A 16,682-nucleotide genomic window follows, 5' to 3' on the forward strand; every position below is an offset into this window, starting at 1 on the left:
GACTGCCGCATTGTTTTAGTCAAACAATTAAAACCAGTGTATTACTGGGTAGTACAAACATTTTGTAGGTATATTTTTCGGTTTTAGTAATAAATTACACATTAATAGTTGGATACAATGAGTAAAAGTTTGGATTGAGCTAAATTGAACGGACAATATTAAATTATATCTAAAAATATATAAGGTTTCATTTTTTTAAAACATTCCCAAGAACAAAATAAAGAATCAATGTTATACGTGTTTTTAATTCTTTCTTATTTTTCAAAGATGAAAAAAAAAAGATTATTCTCTCTCGAATATGGTACGGTATTGATTATTCTCTCGTAAAAAAAAAGATTAGAGTCGGGGAGAGAACGTGGATTGCAGGTGCGAGAATTCCGACACTCGCGCGTTTTCCGATGACCGCACAATTTTACATAGAAATCATCCATCATCAAAATCAATTGTAAAATAAAAGAAGATTATAAGCTAAGATAATTTGAATAATTATAAATGAGAAATAATATTAAAGCAAAATTGTAAACCTAATGGTACAAATATTCTCATTCTCTCTTTTAAATTAGTACATATTTATTATTCCAACCATTTATTTTAATCTTTTAATTTCAACAATAAATACAGTGTAATCTATGCATTTCACTCAAATAGGTATTTATAAATATTAAAAAAAAAAAAAAAAAAGCAAAGGAGTTAATTATGAATAAATAAAAATAATATTAACAAATAAAAATTAGTCCGTAAACAATATTTTTTCTTTTAAAGCGAATCGATTTGCGACCCAAGAAAATGGCGAACCACCTTTTTCGAATCCAGTATGGGATTGTAAGCAGCGGAAGTACTATTAGGAACTTCAAAGCACCTTAGACACGTGGGTAACAGTAGAGGTTAGACCCGAACTTCCTTCCTAGAATTTAAAGTAAAGTTTGTGGATACCTACTTGGTTAGAGAGTTTACAAGTATTTTTGCTTCCTGTGTTCACACATCTTCCCTCTTTCCTTTTTTTCTCCAGCTATCCGTAGGTTGCCAATCGAGGTGAAGGAGCATTCCAGATCTGCGCGGTTATAGAGAAGGTCGTTCCGGAGCATTAGTTCATTTTTATATTTGAGTCTTTTCTATTTCATTTTGTAATTGTATCCCGAACCCTTTTCCCCATTTATAATAACTTGATTTTGTATTTAATTTGGATGTTGTTGTCTTATTTGATTTAAGTTTTATCGGATTTTCATCTTTTATTTGTTTTTGTCTTCGTATTTTTAGTCACAGTCCGAGATTCGAACCCTCGAAAATTTGGTCGTGGTAAAGAGACCTAAACATAAGGTCGTTAGACATAGATAGTCTTTAACAAATGGGAGAATGTTACGAGAATCTAATCTTTCAGCTTCAATGAAAGAAATATATGTCAATAACCGCTAAGTTATGTTCATGTTAACAAGCTAACTATGATTTTAAGAGAAAAGAAATAAGCGACTGAAACGTAAGATCGTAGATCGTCTTTATTTTATTATTCTTATATTATTGTTGCATAATTAGTAATAGATAAAGATAATACAATAGCATGCATCATCTGTAAGGTAGATGAGAAAGCTTAGGCATTGTGGATGACAGGGCCAGGGCCCATGGGGGGTAGGCAGAAAGGCTTAAAAGCCAAGAGTTCCCAGGACTTGGCGCATTGCTTGTCAAGCACCTCGGCCACATACAACTTAATAGCAGGGCATTGGTGAGGAAGTACCAGCACTTCTTTCACCTCTACCACAAGGCTGTACTTTTTTCCTTCACACACCATCTTACTCTCGCCGCTCACCACACGAACGAACGTCATCCCGACACCGCACAGCCCGTGAACATGCTCCATCACTGCAAACCTTCCCAGTTCTTGCACGTATGGGTCATGGACGTTAACTGGTTCCCAATCACAAGACTTGGGCTTGTGAAGCAAGGCATCGTTTTGTCCGTGGGCGACTACCTTGAGATCCATTGTAATCTTTGGTGGATAGTTGGAAGAGAAGTTTATAATAATGTGGGCTTGTTGTGTATGGATATGGCGTAGTAGCTCGATATTTATAGAGAGTTGAGGTTCGTCGTGACAAAGGGATATAAAGGAAGTTGTTTCGAAGACGTAAGAGTTCAATAATAGAAGTTGAGATGTCATGGAATGTTAGTATGCAGACACAAAGAATTTCATGGTTTAGATAAGATGCGTTTGAATCCAATTCTGTCGGGCAGGACCAAGCTTATTTTTATCTTATCCAGATGTACGAGCCACTAGCATATATTGTTCTCTTTGGGCTTTCCCTTCCGAACTTCCCCTCTTCCCCTCAAAGTATTAAAACGCATTTGCTACAGAGAGGTTTCCACATCCTTATTCCCCTTTCCGTAAATAACGCTAGCAGATACTACTCTCTTTGGACTTTTCTTTTTGGGTTTTCCCTAAAGGTTTTAAAACGTTTCTACTAGAGAGAGGTTTCCACGCCCTATCTCCCTTTCTAACTAATGTGAGATCTCACAATCCATCTCCTTGTTTCTAACTAATGTGAGATCTCACAATCCATCTCCTTTGAGGCCCAGCAATGACTTGTAAAGAATGTTTTATTCCCCTCTCCTCCAACTGATGTGGAATCTCACAATCCACCCCTTTTGGGGCTTAGCGTCCTCAAAGGCATTCGTTTCTCTCTCCAATCGAAGTGAGACCTCACAATTCACCCATTTCCCCTCAAGGGTTTAAAACGCGTCTACTAGAGAGGTTTTCGCACCTTTATAAAGAATGTTTTGTTCCCCTCTGACGTGAGATCTCATAAAATTTATCTCTCATGTGATTTTTAAAGGAGAAAAAAAATACTTCTAAAATTCTTCGACATAGGGATATGAAGAAGAATGTCTCCAAATAAACTACGCAAATCATTACAAGAAATAATAGATCAGATAGGAGATTCCCGCTACCAGAAATAATGGATACCTACACTATTTTATTCCTAATCTTTTTCTACTAAAGGGATTCCCACACCAATAAATTTGCCCTTATCAAAAAGAGATTCGTTGAGATCTTTTCATTGAACTAGTAAGTTCTATAATGCTAATGGAAGTGTACAAAATTTTCATGGAATGAGAATCTCATTGATGGAGAAAAAGGTAGAAAAGATGTATAGAAATATCCATGAATTGAAGAAAAGTAGAAGAGTTGCATAGGAATATCCTGGAACGAGAATTCCACTGCCCCACTCCTTTACATGCTTACAAGATTCCCCCAAACCAAGGCATCAGATTATACATGTTGATGATCTGTGATCAATAGGGGTAGAAATCATGTACAAACAACAAGATATCATTGCTTTATATTTCCTATCTTCGAAAATATGTTCATCAAATACACATCAAGTTACTATGCAGGTCTACTTGAAAGTACACACAATAATTAGGATGAAAAGAAGATATCTAGAAATAAATTGAACTTTAAAGTGAATGTATTTGTTTTACCTTCTGGATCACTTGCTTAAGCTTCCTTGATGGTTCTTCATACAAGATTGCAGGGTTATCAAACTCCGACGCCAAGCTCCGTTCGCCAAGAAACGCACGGAACGAGTCAGCCACTGAATATGAAAGAGACTCGAGGTTGTAGCCTCCTTCCAGAAAAAATACACATCGACCTTCGCATAAATCCGTTGCCAGTTGCTTGATATTGGATGCAAGCATGTAGTATGTTCCGGTCGTGAATTGCAGACTGGCTAACGGATCTAAGACATGAGCATCATACCTGCAGAAATAAGATCATACGTATTCAGACTAGAACATAATTAACTTTCTAAATCAAATGCAAAAAGGAAAAGGAAAAGTTGATTGATCTTCAAGCTTTATTAAAATTTTCTAGTGGGGAACTCACCCAGCAGAGACAAGAATGATATCAGGCTTAAATCTTTGAGCACAGGGTACAATAACTTCGTCAAACACCATTTTCATGGCATAATCACCAGAGCCCCCTGGTAGAGGAATATTCAGAGTTGTTCCTACCCCGTCTCCACGACCCACTTCATCAATTTTACCAGTTCCGGGGTAACTTCCATCCTGAACCAGAAGGGATTAAATTACCAATGGAATTTAATGACACCAAGCAAAAGAAACAGGGCAAAGTCCAGGAAACCACCCCAAGTGTATGCAGTTACCAACAGTTGTGCATTACAGGTTTACAGTTAATTTCTCATGTCTCAGTTGTTCATGCGTGTTTCTGATAACCACATCAAAGAGTGAAATATATTTCATATTGTTTCTAAAGAATGCTAACTTGGTGAGTTGAAAGGAAGAATATATCTGAATCGTCGTAGAATGCATCGCTTGTTCCATTCCCATGGTGAGCATCAAAATCTATAATAAAGACACGCTTCAATCCATGCACACGTTGAGCATAACGAGCTGCAATAGCTACGTTCCCAAAAACACAGAATCCCATCGGTCCCTTGGGTACTGCATGATGTCCTGGAGGTCTTATCAATGCAAAACCAATTGGCGGATTCTTGTAGGTTTTTGACGCTTTGACCTGAAACCAATTACACAAGAATATGAAACTTCAACTACTTATGCTTATGCGAAGGTTTGGACACTAAGGAATTAAAATCTAATGTCTCAACACTTAAAAGTAGAAAGCTCAGAAGTTCTCCTATCAAACTGGCAGTTTGGCTTAATATATGGGATTACATACAAAATTATCATTAAGAAGTGACTAACGTGCTGGGTTGAGACATCACCACTGAATCAACTAAAGAAATTCCTGCTCCAGCTGCAACAAGTGATTCATTAAATGTCTGCATTGCCAACAGTATCAAAATGTGGTCAAGCTAATGGTATTGCTCCAAACAAAAAACATTAATGCTGAAGTATCATGTGATACATTATATAAAAGACGCATACTTGACATGTGTGAGTGTGACATATGTGCGTGAGATCAGAGATCAGATTGCTACGGTTAGAAATCAGGCGCCTTCATAGATAGTTTTTATGGGAGAAACGTATTCTTTGTCGAAGAAAAAAAAAAAGGGTTTCTTAAAACATTGTTACCTTTTCGTTCATGTATTGCATCTCATCAAAAGAAATTAATGCATTTAATACATTATTGTTTTTAGCAGAAAAAAAAAATTCTTATAGCTTTTTTAAACGTAATCACTATAAGAACTACAAAGATAATAATTTCCATAAGTGATGCACAACCCAATATGCATTTCAATTAAAATCTGAAGTAGCATAACCTTAAAATAATATTGGCACAATTATTGCACCTACACGTAAATGGTTATTATATTTTTTAAAATAAGTAATTCACAATCAATCAAGTGACGTTGGAATCGACAGGGGGAGTGATCACTGCTACTTTGTAGTTAGAGTGACCTTAAGGACATGATTCTTGATTGTTTCTTGTCCATCAGAAGAAGAAAATATAAGCCAGGTTTGAAAGGGGAATATGCTTAGGTGTGGGGAATTGTTAACTTCACAATTAAGTACAATGGAATTCTACAGCTGTAGGTAATAGAAGTTTTCTTTGTCCACATCCACAGGCAATGCTGTAAAAATTTTGCTAAAACAAACTCGCCAGGTGTCTCTAAAAACAAAAATTTTATTCTCATAATTGCAGCCTGGAAATGGTTGACATATTCCAACTGGCTGCAGAGAGAGGGAGAGTGGAAATGGTCAAGTGTTTTTCTTCTTTTTTTAAGCAAAAAGTTACAAAGATTCTCTATTAAAGAATATTCCCCTGGATGTTTAGTAGATTCCTTCGGAGGGAAAGGAGGGGCTATAGTCCTTGGTCTTTATGTTCAAGATTAGCCATCAAAGACGTTAGTGGATATGGTCCTGGACTTGTAGGGTCCTGCCTTACTATATCACAATTAAGGTTAGAGTTCATGATGGAAGGAATATGATTTAGGTCCTGACTCGACTCCATACTGACATTATTAAGCATAAAAAGCTGCACCAGACAAACTCACAGTGGCAGTGGCATAAGTCGGTCCAGAGCCTTCAATTAAAATAAGACCATCTTGAGAAGCCCTATCCATAGCCTGCAAATATGCAGAAGTAAACACCATTGCAATAAGACCTTTAAGTTATAAACGTCCTGATACATTTTAAAATATCAGAAGCAAGAAGAAGAAAAAAAAAAAAGATTACAACTGAAATAAATCCTCTGCAACTCCAAGCAAGATCTAGGGTTACAACGTTGTCGAAACAAGTTGACCAAAATAAAGCGAGCATTTACAAATTTTCCCAACTAAATGAAAAAACCAACCTCCATTATATTGTGTGCACATGAATGACAAGATTGATATCAATAAAGAAGATTTTGATAGTCCAAATACCCATGCATAGTCAGTCATTAGAACGTATGAACATTTACATTCCTGTTCTGAAAGTGATTTCAAAATAAAACAAAATTATTTTTGACATCGACTTTGGCAATAGCATGGCCCTAAACTTGTAATTAATAGAAAACAAGAGGCTACCTTTTCAAGGCCTGTCACGTATGATTTTGAATGAACACTCACAATGTCATCAACTGAAGCAGGTTTGTAATTTTGAAGTTCAACGACATTTGAGCCTTGAAACTGCAATATATTATACCAAAAAAAGGAAAATGTTCAATTTTAAAACATACGTTCATATAATGAATAAAAAGTACCACAGCTATGGAGGAATTGCACAAGGCTAAAGGACTTTGATAGTGAATGAAATGTGCAAGAGAAAGAGATAGTTAGAGATGGAAACATAGAGAGATAGAAATGTGGGACTAAGTGTGATTTGTTGGCTTCAAAATCTGATTTCTCGTGTTTTATAATTTCTGGCTTCCAACAGTTGAAAAAACCTCTCAGAATCAGGTTGTGAGTTTCCAAGAGCATTACCTTAGGTGTGAGTTCCATATTTTCAAGAGCATTCGCTATTGCAGGGACCCTGAGATGAGATTCTGGATGAGACTCCTGTTACAGAAAATTTAAGGAACAAATCAATGCAAGAGCTAAGTAAATAAACAAGTAGGGAAAAGCAGAAAGATCTTTGATGGTCCAGTTAGAATTTATTGTTTTTGTCCCAGTTTATTACTTTGTTTAGTATTCTTAGCAAGTGCAATGTTGTGACAACATTGTATGAGTCAGCCAATTCTAATGTGTGCCGCCGTTGGCCGGATGACGTATACTCAAGTCTCTCGCCCTACTTTGAGTAGAAAGTGGGTAGGGAGATTTTCAAAAGAGAGTTTGAAAGCAATGTCATAGGCTAGCAAGTAAAAAAAGCAACCCAACGGCTTAGATAGCATATAACTCCAGATAGGAAGAATTGACGCTTAGTCTACCAGACATAGACATGATTTGCCGAAAACTTCATACTGGACGAGCATGACCGTAACACAATGCATGTGGTATATTAATCAAACATGGTCTTAAGTAGACTCGGAGTACCTGATTATGACCCGTAGCAGCAGCAACAGAATAAATAATTTTCACGTTATCATAGAGCTTCAATGGACTGTCACTTGAACTAGAAGAACAGAGTACAGCCGCCCTATTAACTTCCGAACGATAATGTGTTTTTCTCCTAGGTTCATTTCGTGAACATCTCTTCTGCAAAAATGTTGTGTTCGAGGAAGCCCAATTAAGAAACTTCCAAATTCCGAAACGAGGCTGGACCGAGCAAAAGACATTTCCTGTTCAATTTGCAATCCTATTCAGAAACGCTCATCCAAATAATCGAATAACCTAATAAAAATCCTGGGGAAAATCATCAAACAAGGATGTAAAGAAGGCTCCCCACTGAAATTGCAACCCCAAATCGTCATAACTTTACTAACAGATAGCAGCCCCACCTTCGTGTACACGTAACGAATACTAAAACTGGAAGACTCAGTGATATCTGATCATAAATTTGTCGACCATTAAAGAAGTTAATAAACAAAAAACATCAGAATCCCTAAATCAATAAAATCAATTCGAGACGAGAAAAAGGAAAGTACACAAGAACCCAGATAGAGAAGAAAATCAAATCACACCCTAATTTAGACTTGAAATCAAATACAATCCAGAACAAAGAAGACATTAAGAAAATAAAGCAGCAATTTGAGTTTTTGAAGCGCAATCTGAAATCGAAGGAGCAAGAGACCTGCATAACATGATGGAGATTGTTGCAGAATGCGAAACTCCATTAGGAGAGCCTTCAATAACGGAAACGAATAGTTGATACACTGCGCGCCAGATATCAGGCGAGGCGCTAAGCTGGCGGAGCCGGAACTTCGCAATCTGAATCTGTTACGTGGCCTAATTGAAACCCACGATTATTAACGATAGCCGTTGAAAATCATTGACCTATGTATGAATGAATATATATATATATATATATATATATATATATTATAGTCTACTTGTAACGGTCCAAGCTTACCACTAGTACTTGTTGTCTACTTTAGCTTGTGAAGAGGGTTTAGCTCTATTCTGACCAGTGTCTTGCATGGTTCGGTAACTGACTCTAATATTAAGAGATATTGTTTGCTTTGGCTATTGTGAGATCTCAAATGGGAACGAACTATATTCATTATAAGAGCGTAGAAACCTCTCCCTAACATAGACATTTTAAAATTATGAAGCTAATGATTACGTAACAGACTAAAGCTGACAATATCTGTTCGCGGTGAGCTTGAGTTCTTACAAATGGTGTCAAAAAGGTGGACGGTGGGATCCCACGTCTATTGGAGATGAGAACAAAATTCAACCTAACAAAATCAAAATTTTGGGTTGTTCCAAAAAAATTTAAATCTAGAAACATTAAATTAAAATTTTAACTATTTGGCAATGAAAATAAATGCAAAGTTTTCATCGTAATCATGATTTGAAAACAAAATATTTCATAAACGAGTCGTGAAGAACATGAACACCTTCGCTTGTATAAAGAAGAATGCCTCTTTTTTCTCAGACGGATATGGATGAGTGCCAACAAGTTCGTGCGATGGCTACTTATCCGATTGACAGTGGAATCTTAAATTAGATAAGAATTCGTTTAATGGAATTGGCGAAATCTGTCCAAGCGCAACAAGCTTGTCAATGTCCCTCTGACCCTTAATCTATATTACGAAACCCAACGACCCAATTCTTCTGCGCGGTGTTCAAGACTCGATCTGAAGCATTCTCCGTCCAGCGATGGCGTTTCATGTGAGAAAAGCAACGAAGATCATCCCCCATTTTAGAAACGGGATGCGGTTCTTGGGTTCGCTTCGTGAAACTCCATTTGCAGTTCATAAGATCGGAAACAAAGTTTTGGGGTTCGAAAATATGCTTAACCATTTGTCTGCTCATCGTTTCAAATCGACGAAAGTGGAGAAACAAATAGATTCTGTCAACGATGATCGTGACAATCAGGTAGAATGCACTCTGATTCGGTCAACTTTGATTCTGTTTTCTAATTTCATGTTTCGTATTTTTGTTTTTATAATCCCTAATCGTTTTTAGATAAGATTCCTCTTAATTTTTTAATCTTCGTTTGAGGATTGTGTGTTTGCGGAGACTGCATCTAAATGATTATTTGTTGACAATGTAGTTTTTCCTTTCCATTCTGCTTGTCAACTCCTTCCCCCTTGTTCTTTGTAAGACTTCGAGAGGAATCTCTATAAGAACAGAGAGAGATTTAAGGTAAGACTTTGACGGGAACAGATTATTCCTTAATCTTTTGTGTATTTTAGTGGCTCAAACTCCCAAGTTACAAGTCATTATGGTATATTCCATTTGTGTAGTCTGGAAGATGGAAAATGAGTTCATGTAAAGGTGTTTACTTTTGGGATTCATTGAGTTCATCAAGAAAGTTCCCCTTGACCTGTCCTGGGTCCGCCCATCTCGCGGGTTGGTTCGTGTAGAAGAAGTTAGACCCCCAAATTCTAAATCTCCCATTGTTGCTACTATGTTAGATGAACCCGAAATCCCGGTTCCTAAACTACAAGCTAGCGCACAATGGCTTTTCCACCATTGTTGCTTGCAGCCTTCTCCAAGCTCGAGTTATGGAAGAAGGAACCTGTATTCTAGCAACGATGCAATTCAATGCAAATCCAATATAGGTAATTACAAAAGGACCTTGTGACAGAAGTCTAAAGAGAAACATAGAATCTAAGAGTTACGAATTCGCTCACGCCTCTCGACGATTCTATTGTTTTTCTCACACCAAAGACCTCATAATAAAGTGGAACAAATCTCTTTTTGAGCATAAATTATTCAAAAAGTAGAGATTCCTCTCAAAGTCTCACCTTAAATCTCTCTGTGTTCCTCTTACCAACTGTGAACGAGTTCATAATATTCATTGTCATTCAATTGTGTACAAGTTCCTGATATCATTTGTTGAAAGTGAAACTTGCATTTCTTGTACAAGGTTTTGAACTTTCCAGGAGGAAAGGTTAAATTTACTCCTCAATTGAGTTTCGTCCCTGAGCGCGAGGAGGAGCGGGTACCCTGCTTTCGTGTTCTTGATGACAACGGCCAGCCTAGTATGTTCAGTAATTTTACACAGGTAATTTATGCTGAGCATGTCCCAAGTTCAAGTGAAACGATAGGCATTTATGAACTTGATGGTACTTTCATTTAGGTGAGCAAGGAGATTGCTATGAAGATGTATAATGACATGGTTACTCTTCAAACAATGGACACTATCTTTTATGAAGCGCAAAGGCAAGGAAGAATTTCCTTCTATGTGACCTCCCTTGGAGAAGAAGCAATCAACATTGCTTCTGCTGCAGCATTGTCATTGGATGACCTCATTGTTCCACAGGTTACTTCATACCTCCCCCTCATCATCCTCCTTAGTAATATAAAGCACATTCAAATCCTCACATGGAAAGAATATTATTTGCTTGCACTAATATCTTACCTAATTAGTCACATGTGAGATCTCACATTAGTTGGAGAAGGGAACGAAACATTTCTTATAAGGGTGTGGAAACCTCTTCCTAGTAGACGCGTTTTAAAACCTTGAGGGGAAGCCCGGAAGGGAAAGCCCAAAGAGAACAATATCTGCTAGTGGTGGGCTTGGACTATTACAAATGGTATCAGAGGCAGACATTAAACAATACGCCAACGAGGACGCTTGGGGGGTGGATTGTGAGATCCCACATTGGTTGGAGAGGGGAACAAATCATTCCTTATAAGGGTGTGGAAACTTCTTCCTAGTAGACGCGTTTTAAAATCTTGAGGGAAAAGCTCGAGAGAGAAAGCCGAAAGAGGACAATATCTGTTAACGGTGGGCTTAAGTTGTTACACCACAATTGTGTGATTGATAGTTCTTAGTGTAATTCTCCCATGTCATACAGTACAGGGAGGCAGGAGTACTTGTATGGCGCGGTTTTACTCTGAAAGAATTTGCAAGCCAGTGCTTCGGAAACAAATATGATTATTGTAAAGGGAGGCAGATGCCTGTCCATTACGGGTCGAAGAGACACAATTACTTTACTGTAGCATCAACGATAGCGTAAGATTTGAGCTCAATTTGTCAAAACTTTTGAGCAGATGTTCTGACACTTCTAACTCTTATTACTCATGTTTTACTCTAATTTGTAGTTCTCAAATCCCCCATGCCGTTGGTGCTGCATATTCAATGAAGATGGAAAAAAGAGATGCTTGTGCAGTCACTTATTTTGGAGATGGAGGAACGAGCGAGGTACAGAATACTAAGAAAAACTCGTAGTGTTCGAATTTGTTGTACTCTTTCAAGTTGCAAGGTTGATTTTTCTGTTGTTTCTTGAATCATGTTACATTAGGGAGATTTCCACGCAGCTTTGAATTTTGCAGCAGTTTTGGAGGTGCCTGTGATTTTTATTTGCCGGAACAATGGATGGGCAATCAGTACTCCCATTTCAGACCAGTTTCGAAGTATCTCATTCTTCTCACTATTTACAGTTGTGAAGAATGTATTACGTAGTTTAGATTTAGATTTTAGAGTGTTCTATTATTTTGTAGGTGATGGGGTGGTTGTAAAAGGTCGGGCTTATGGAGTTCGCAGTATCCGTGTAGATGGCAATGATGCACTTGCTGTATATAATACAGTTCGAGCTGCTCGAAAAATGGCAATTCAAGAACGAAGGCCGATTTTAATTGAGGTAAGAAGGGTACTGAATCTCTATCTCTTGAAATGGATAACTATGGTGTTCTGATATCTTTTGTTTCATTAACAGGCTCTCACATATAGAGTTGGACACCACACGACATCAGATGACTCGACCAGGTATCGTCCGGTGGAGGAAATGGAGTGGTGGAGGGTTGCAAAGGACCCTGTCTCCAGATTTAGGAAATGGATTGAAAGCAATGGTTGGTGGAGTGATGAGGCCGAAGCAGAGCTTAGAAGTAGCCTAAGAAAACAGGTAAATTTTCAGTGCATCAACTAAACAACCTCCTTGCCATATCTTTTCTTTTTGCTAATGAGAACAAAAAGAACAACCAACGAGAACTAAATAATTTTGAAAAATACTTTCACGAGAACTAAGAAATGGTGAGAAAACAAACAAGAATAAGCATCAAATGAGTCGTGTACATTCTTAATTTGCTGTGTTTTTGGTTCAAACAGCTATTAGAGGAAATTCAGTTGGCAGAGAGATCTGAGAAGCCACCTGTGGCAGATGCTTTCACAGATGTGTATGATGTTCCTCCCTCCAACCTTGAAGAGCAAGAGAGATGGTTAAGAAAAACAATCAAAACACACCCACAAGATTACCCATCTGACTTTCCACTGTTGTAACCTGTCTTTAGGTTTTGAAACACTCTGAGAAATATGTGAATTGGTGGCTATGGATAAAAGGACATAAAGGCATCCTGATGAAATAAAGCAAGTCATCCTTATATGAATGGAATGTTATAGCAAAGTTCTTGAATAAATTGTCAGACAAAGCTTTAAAGAACTGAATTTCATTTGAGCTTGAAATCTTTGCTATACCACCAGAATATTTGAATCCAAAACCTCAAAATTCCGGTATTACTTAGTCTAATGGTATGATCATAAAAAGAGGGCATAACCCAACTACAGAATGTTTTATTGCTAATGATAAGGTTTGTTCAGTTGAAGTTCAAAAAAGCTTCAATTGAGGGAAGAGCTGGGAGGGTGGAAGAAAAGGATTCAGAGCTGAAAACAATGTGAACAGAATCAAGCGTAAGAACAATCACAAGGTTGAAGAAGTTCTCTGTTGAAGAGCTTCTTGAACTGCCTTGAGGAGTGATGGCATCAGTCTCTGGTTTGTAACAATGATACCCTCGTGCAGATCCAGATATCTTCCTCTTGAGAAATCCAATGCATTCCCAGCTGCATCCGTAACCACTCCACCAGCTTCTGTAGAATTTTCAACGAAAACAAAATGTTAATAGTTCATGGGCCTTTCGAATAATCAAACTAACATTTGAATCCACGGGAAGCGTTGAAAATATGTTAAATGATTAAAATCACCAGAACTTGATAATGAAGCATTAAAATCTAGTAATGATTTAACAACTCTTAAGTCTACTAGTAATTCAACAACTCCAAATTTTGAATTCACCTGTAACAACAATGCATCCGGCAGCATGGTCCCAAATCTTTTCACGGTATCCCTTGTGAGGAAAACGAAGGTATATGGCTCCATCTCCTCGGGAAAGGGCGCCATATTTTGCTTGACTGTCGATCCTAACGGGTGGTGCTTTAACACCAAGTTTCTGTTTGGTAATTAATCATCTCAGCAAACCACATAGAATATATCTTTCAAGGAATAAAACACAACTGGTATAGATCAAATGTGGACCAAGAATGGCTTACTTGTGCAATGGAGCTAGTGAGGTCATGCAGAGAGTGAGCAGCTTCATATGATTCAAAGAAGGATGCTTCTTCAGAATTTTCAGTGGTACTGACACTCACCTAAAGTGCAGCAAAATGCCTCACATATTATTTCATTTCTTTTTTCCTACTCAAGAAGGAAACTCCTGGATAAAACATTGAAGAACGAACCTTTGTTAATGTAGAACCAGCAAGCGACTGCATATATGTTCCTGCACCAACTGTAGAAAAGAAAAGGCAACCGACGTCTCCAAGTGGAGAATGCTGATTACTGCTACCAATTGGTTCCAAGGGAAGATTTGGACAGGCTAGGACACCCAAAACTACTTTCCCATCATCAAGCAATGCCAATGCAGTAGCATATTGGTCCCCTCTTAGAAATCTAAGACACAGATGGTCAGAGACACATGCGCATGATATAGACAGATAAACCCATCAATATGAACTATTAAGTGGGGAATAAAATATTAATGAAACTCAAAAGTAAACATCCCGGAAATATGGCTAATTGGATTAAAAACCCCTCTAAATCCAAAAACTTCTAAATAAAAACTATCAGATTGTTTGAAGCTACATCATTATTTATGACATTTGCGAAAACCAATTACAGGTGCAAAAAATAGAAAGGGAATTCTGATTTGCTAACTTACCCCTTGGTGCCATCTATGGGATCCAAAACCCAATGTCTACCAGTAGGACCTCCTTCTGATTTCCCATTATCAATAGCCCTGAGCACATCTTCTGCCGTTAAGGTTGAAGCACTGTATGATCCCTCACTGGAAAGTGTTTCATTTACAAGTTCGGTAATGCGATGTAATGTTTCCTGGCCACTCTCTTTTCGTAAATCTCCTGAATCCTAGAGACCCCAGACTTCAAAATTATTTTGCTGAGACAAGTCAAAGAAAGCAGATTCTAAATACAATATAATAAAAACTACATACTGACCTCCTCAGCTACCATTGAAAAAGGTTCAGAAGGGAGTTCCCTTTCCAGTACAAAACTAACCAGCGCCTGTGAACCTGGACATAGAAGAGCCATAGAAAGAGTACATCCAGTCAGCCTCTGACATATCAAAGTAACTCTTTAAGCTGCAGTGAGGCACACACGAACTAAAATTATTTGTCTTAATCTTGACGCTAGTAGAAGAATTGGGAAGGGATTTGCCTGTCTTAACAAAAGCAAAAGGGATCATAAGTGAAGAAAGCAGAAGACAATCACCACTTCAATGATTTTCTCAATATATCCATCATATCAATTTTTCATAATTTGAGAGCCCGACATTTCCTTCTATGCTGACGCTTATCTCCTTAGTTATACAATATACATTTCATGGAAACTCAGACAGCTACTCGTGATCAGACAAAAGTAGCAGCTATCAAAATTACCAAAAGAACGTGAGATTATGCTAAGTGGATCAAAATGAACACCACAGCTACAAATATAGCAATGCGGTAGCTTGATATGATTAAACCCAAGCTAGAGAAGCTAATGGAATTCCACAAGATTTGGACCGTGATATTCCATTGAAGTCGAAACAAGAGATATTCCCACATTGTTTACTCTAAGTATTATCGTGATCTAACGACCAGACTAGCTGACTCGTTGGCTTGGCAAAGGTAACAACAAAATACAGAACAAATCTGAGCGACAGAAGCTTTACGAACCGTAATCGGCTACAGTCACTGGACTTCTATCTGATTTCGATTGAACATCAGATTGCAACAACGCCTTCTGCACTTTCTGCGCCCAGAAACAGCAGATGAAATCAGCTTAGAATGAGATGTATAGTTAAAGAAATTTCCAAGAGCGCAACATTGTAGAAGAACAATTTCAATCGTAGGAATTTTAAATAAAACCCCCCGAGCAATGAGGATACGTAAATGTACGATGAATTGATAACTTCGGTTTAGGTCATACAACGATTACACAAGCAGGGTTCAAATCACAATATCACATCACAGTACCACACTCTGATTTGTATCCAATTCATCATGGAAGTCACCCATATTCGCTCACATTTACAGAATTGCACAAATTTCATGGAAAACAATAAGGGTATTAGAAAGAGAGAATTGCCTGGCATAGACGAGCGGCGAGAGAGGCCGCTTTCTTCGCAGCCGCGAGCTCCTTCTCGTAAGACATCGAACAAACAGCCAACGCAAGTGGGGAATACAAGGGGACGGAGAAGGACCTTCTGGTTGTGAAGAACAGAGAGGTGGAAGGCTTTGAAGTAATGGAGCACTGAACTTTAGGGACAGTTTTCAACAAATTTATAGCCATCTCCTTCTGTGTCTCTCTCTCCGTCCTCGCCCCTTCTTTAATAATTTTATGTTTATGAAAATTTTATTGGACGGAATAAATTTTGGAAATGCATATTTTTCATTATTATTTTTTTAGTATTTATACGTTTCATTTTTTAAAAAATAAAATGAAATAAAAGATCTTTTATTGACGAGCTCTTAAAGATGTCCACGATGTTGGGTGGGGATGGGTAAGTCTTTCCTGTTTCTGTCCCCGTCTCCTATTTCATTCTTTAACCCTAGCAAAATTCTTAATTTATTTTTACAAGAATCGAGGTAGGGATCTCTGTGAGTAAATCTCGGGATTATGTTCCTCGTGGAGATTTTTTATCCATTTTTATATTTTTAATGGGTATTTTTTATTTTTCAATATAATTTATATTAAAAAAATAAAATAAAATATATTAATAAATCTAATAATATTTAAAAAACAAAAAATATATTTAATTATTTATTTGGTAAGTGAATAAATAAATAGATGTATGGATGGGTCCAGTGACACGATAAAAATATTACCAAAAAGAAAATTTTAAATTTAATAAAATAAATAAATAAATAAAATAAGAGGACTTACGGCCCAAAGAACAGTCACTCATG

At 37.4% G+C, this 16,682-nt stretch overlaps 3 protein-coding genes across 5 annotated transcripts; 1 reads left to right on the forward strand and 2 right to left on the reverse strand.

The window, feature by feature from the left end:
- Positions 1-736: 736 nt before the first annotated feature.
- On the reverse strand, positions 737-8,325 carry HDA14 (histone deacetylase 14). 3 transcript variants are annotated; one of them, XM_087127792.1, is made up of 10 exons: positions 8,122-8,325; positions 7,425-7,669; positions 6,876-6,950; positions 6,480-6,581; positions 5,967-6,038; positions 4,734-4,790; positions 4,274-4,525; positions 3,875-4,056; positions 3,472-3,748; positions 737-1,051 (listed from the first exon to the last, which is right to left on the reverse strand). In XM_087127792.1, the coding sequence occupies exons 1-10, from the start codon at positions 8,162-8,164 to the stop codon at positions 1,010-1,012; spliced, it is 1,347 nt and encodes a 448-aa protein (XP_086983918.1). In that variant the 5' UTR covers positions 8,165-8,325; the 3' UTR covers positions 737-1,009. The 3 variants fall into 3 exon arrangements, with proteins under 3 accessions (XP_086983918.1, XP_086983917.1, XP_086983919.1); XM_087127791.1 differs by lacking the exon at positions 737-1,051 and adding an exon at positions 1,469-3,276; XM_087127793.1 differs by lacking the exon at positions 737-1,051 and having other exon boundaries at positions 3,304-3,748; positions 8,122-8,324.
- Positions 8,326-8,902: 577 nt separating this feature from the next.
- LOC111803460 (thiamine diphosphate-binding fold (THDP-binding) superfamily protein) lies at positions 8,903-12,830 on the forward strand. The gene is made up of 9 exons (XM_023687862.2): positions 8,903-9,371; positions 10,369-10,506; positions 10,582-10,764; positions 11,303-11,460; positions 11,550-11,649; positions 11,750-11,861; positions 11,949-12,088; positions 12,164-12,349; positions 12,553-12,830. The coding sequence occupies exons 1-9, from the start codon at positions 9,153-9,155 to the stop codon at positions 12,721-12,723; spliced, it is 1,407 nt and encodes a 468-aa protein (XP_023543630.2). The 5' UTR covers positions 8,903-9,152; the 3' UTR covers positions 12,724-12,830.
- A 164-nt stretch (positions 12,831-12,994) lies between these two features.
- Positions 12,995-16,093, reverse strand: LOC111803461 (3'(2'),5'-bisphosphate nucleotidase 1-like). The gene is made up of 8 exons (XM_023687864.2): positions 15,862-16,093; positions 15,450-15,525; positions 14,731-14,804; positions 14,436-14,641; positions 13,957-14,167; positions 13,768-13,866; positions 13,514-13,667; positions 12,995-13,308 (listed from the first exon to the last, which is right to left on the reverse strand). The coding sequence occupies exons 1-8, from the start codon at positions 16,063-16,065 to the stop codon at positions 13,142-13,144; spliced, it is 1,191 nt and encodes a 396-aa protein (XP_023543632.2). The 5' UTR covers positions 16,066-16,093; the 3' UTR covers positions 12,995-13,141.
- Between the last annotated feature and the right edge of the window lie 589 nt (positions 16,094-16,682).

Source organism: Cucurbita pepo, chromosome 10, assembly GCF_057944985.1.
Source record: "Cucurbita pepo subsp. pepo isolate OVF chromosome 10, ASM5794498v1, whole genome shotgun sequence".
Classification (NCBI taxonomy): Eukaryota; Viridiplantae; Streptophyta; class Magnoliopsida; order Cucurbitales; family Cucurbitaceae; genus Cucurbita; species Cucurbita pepo.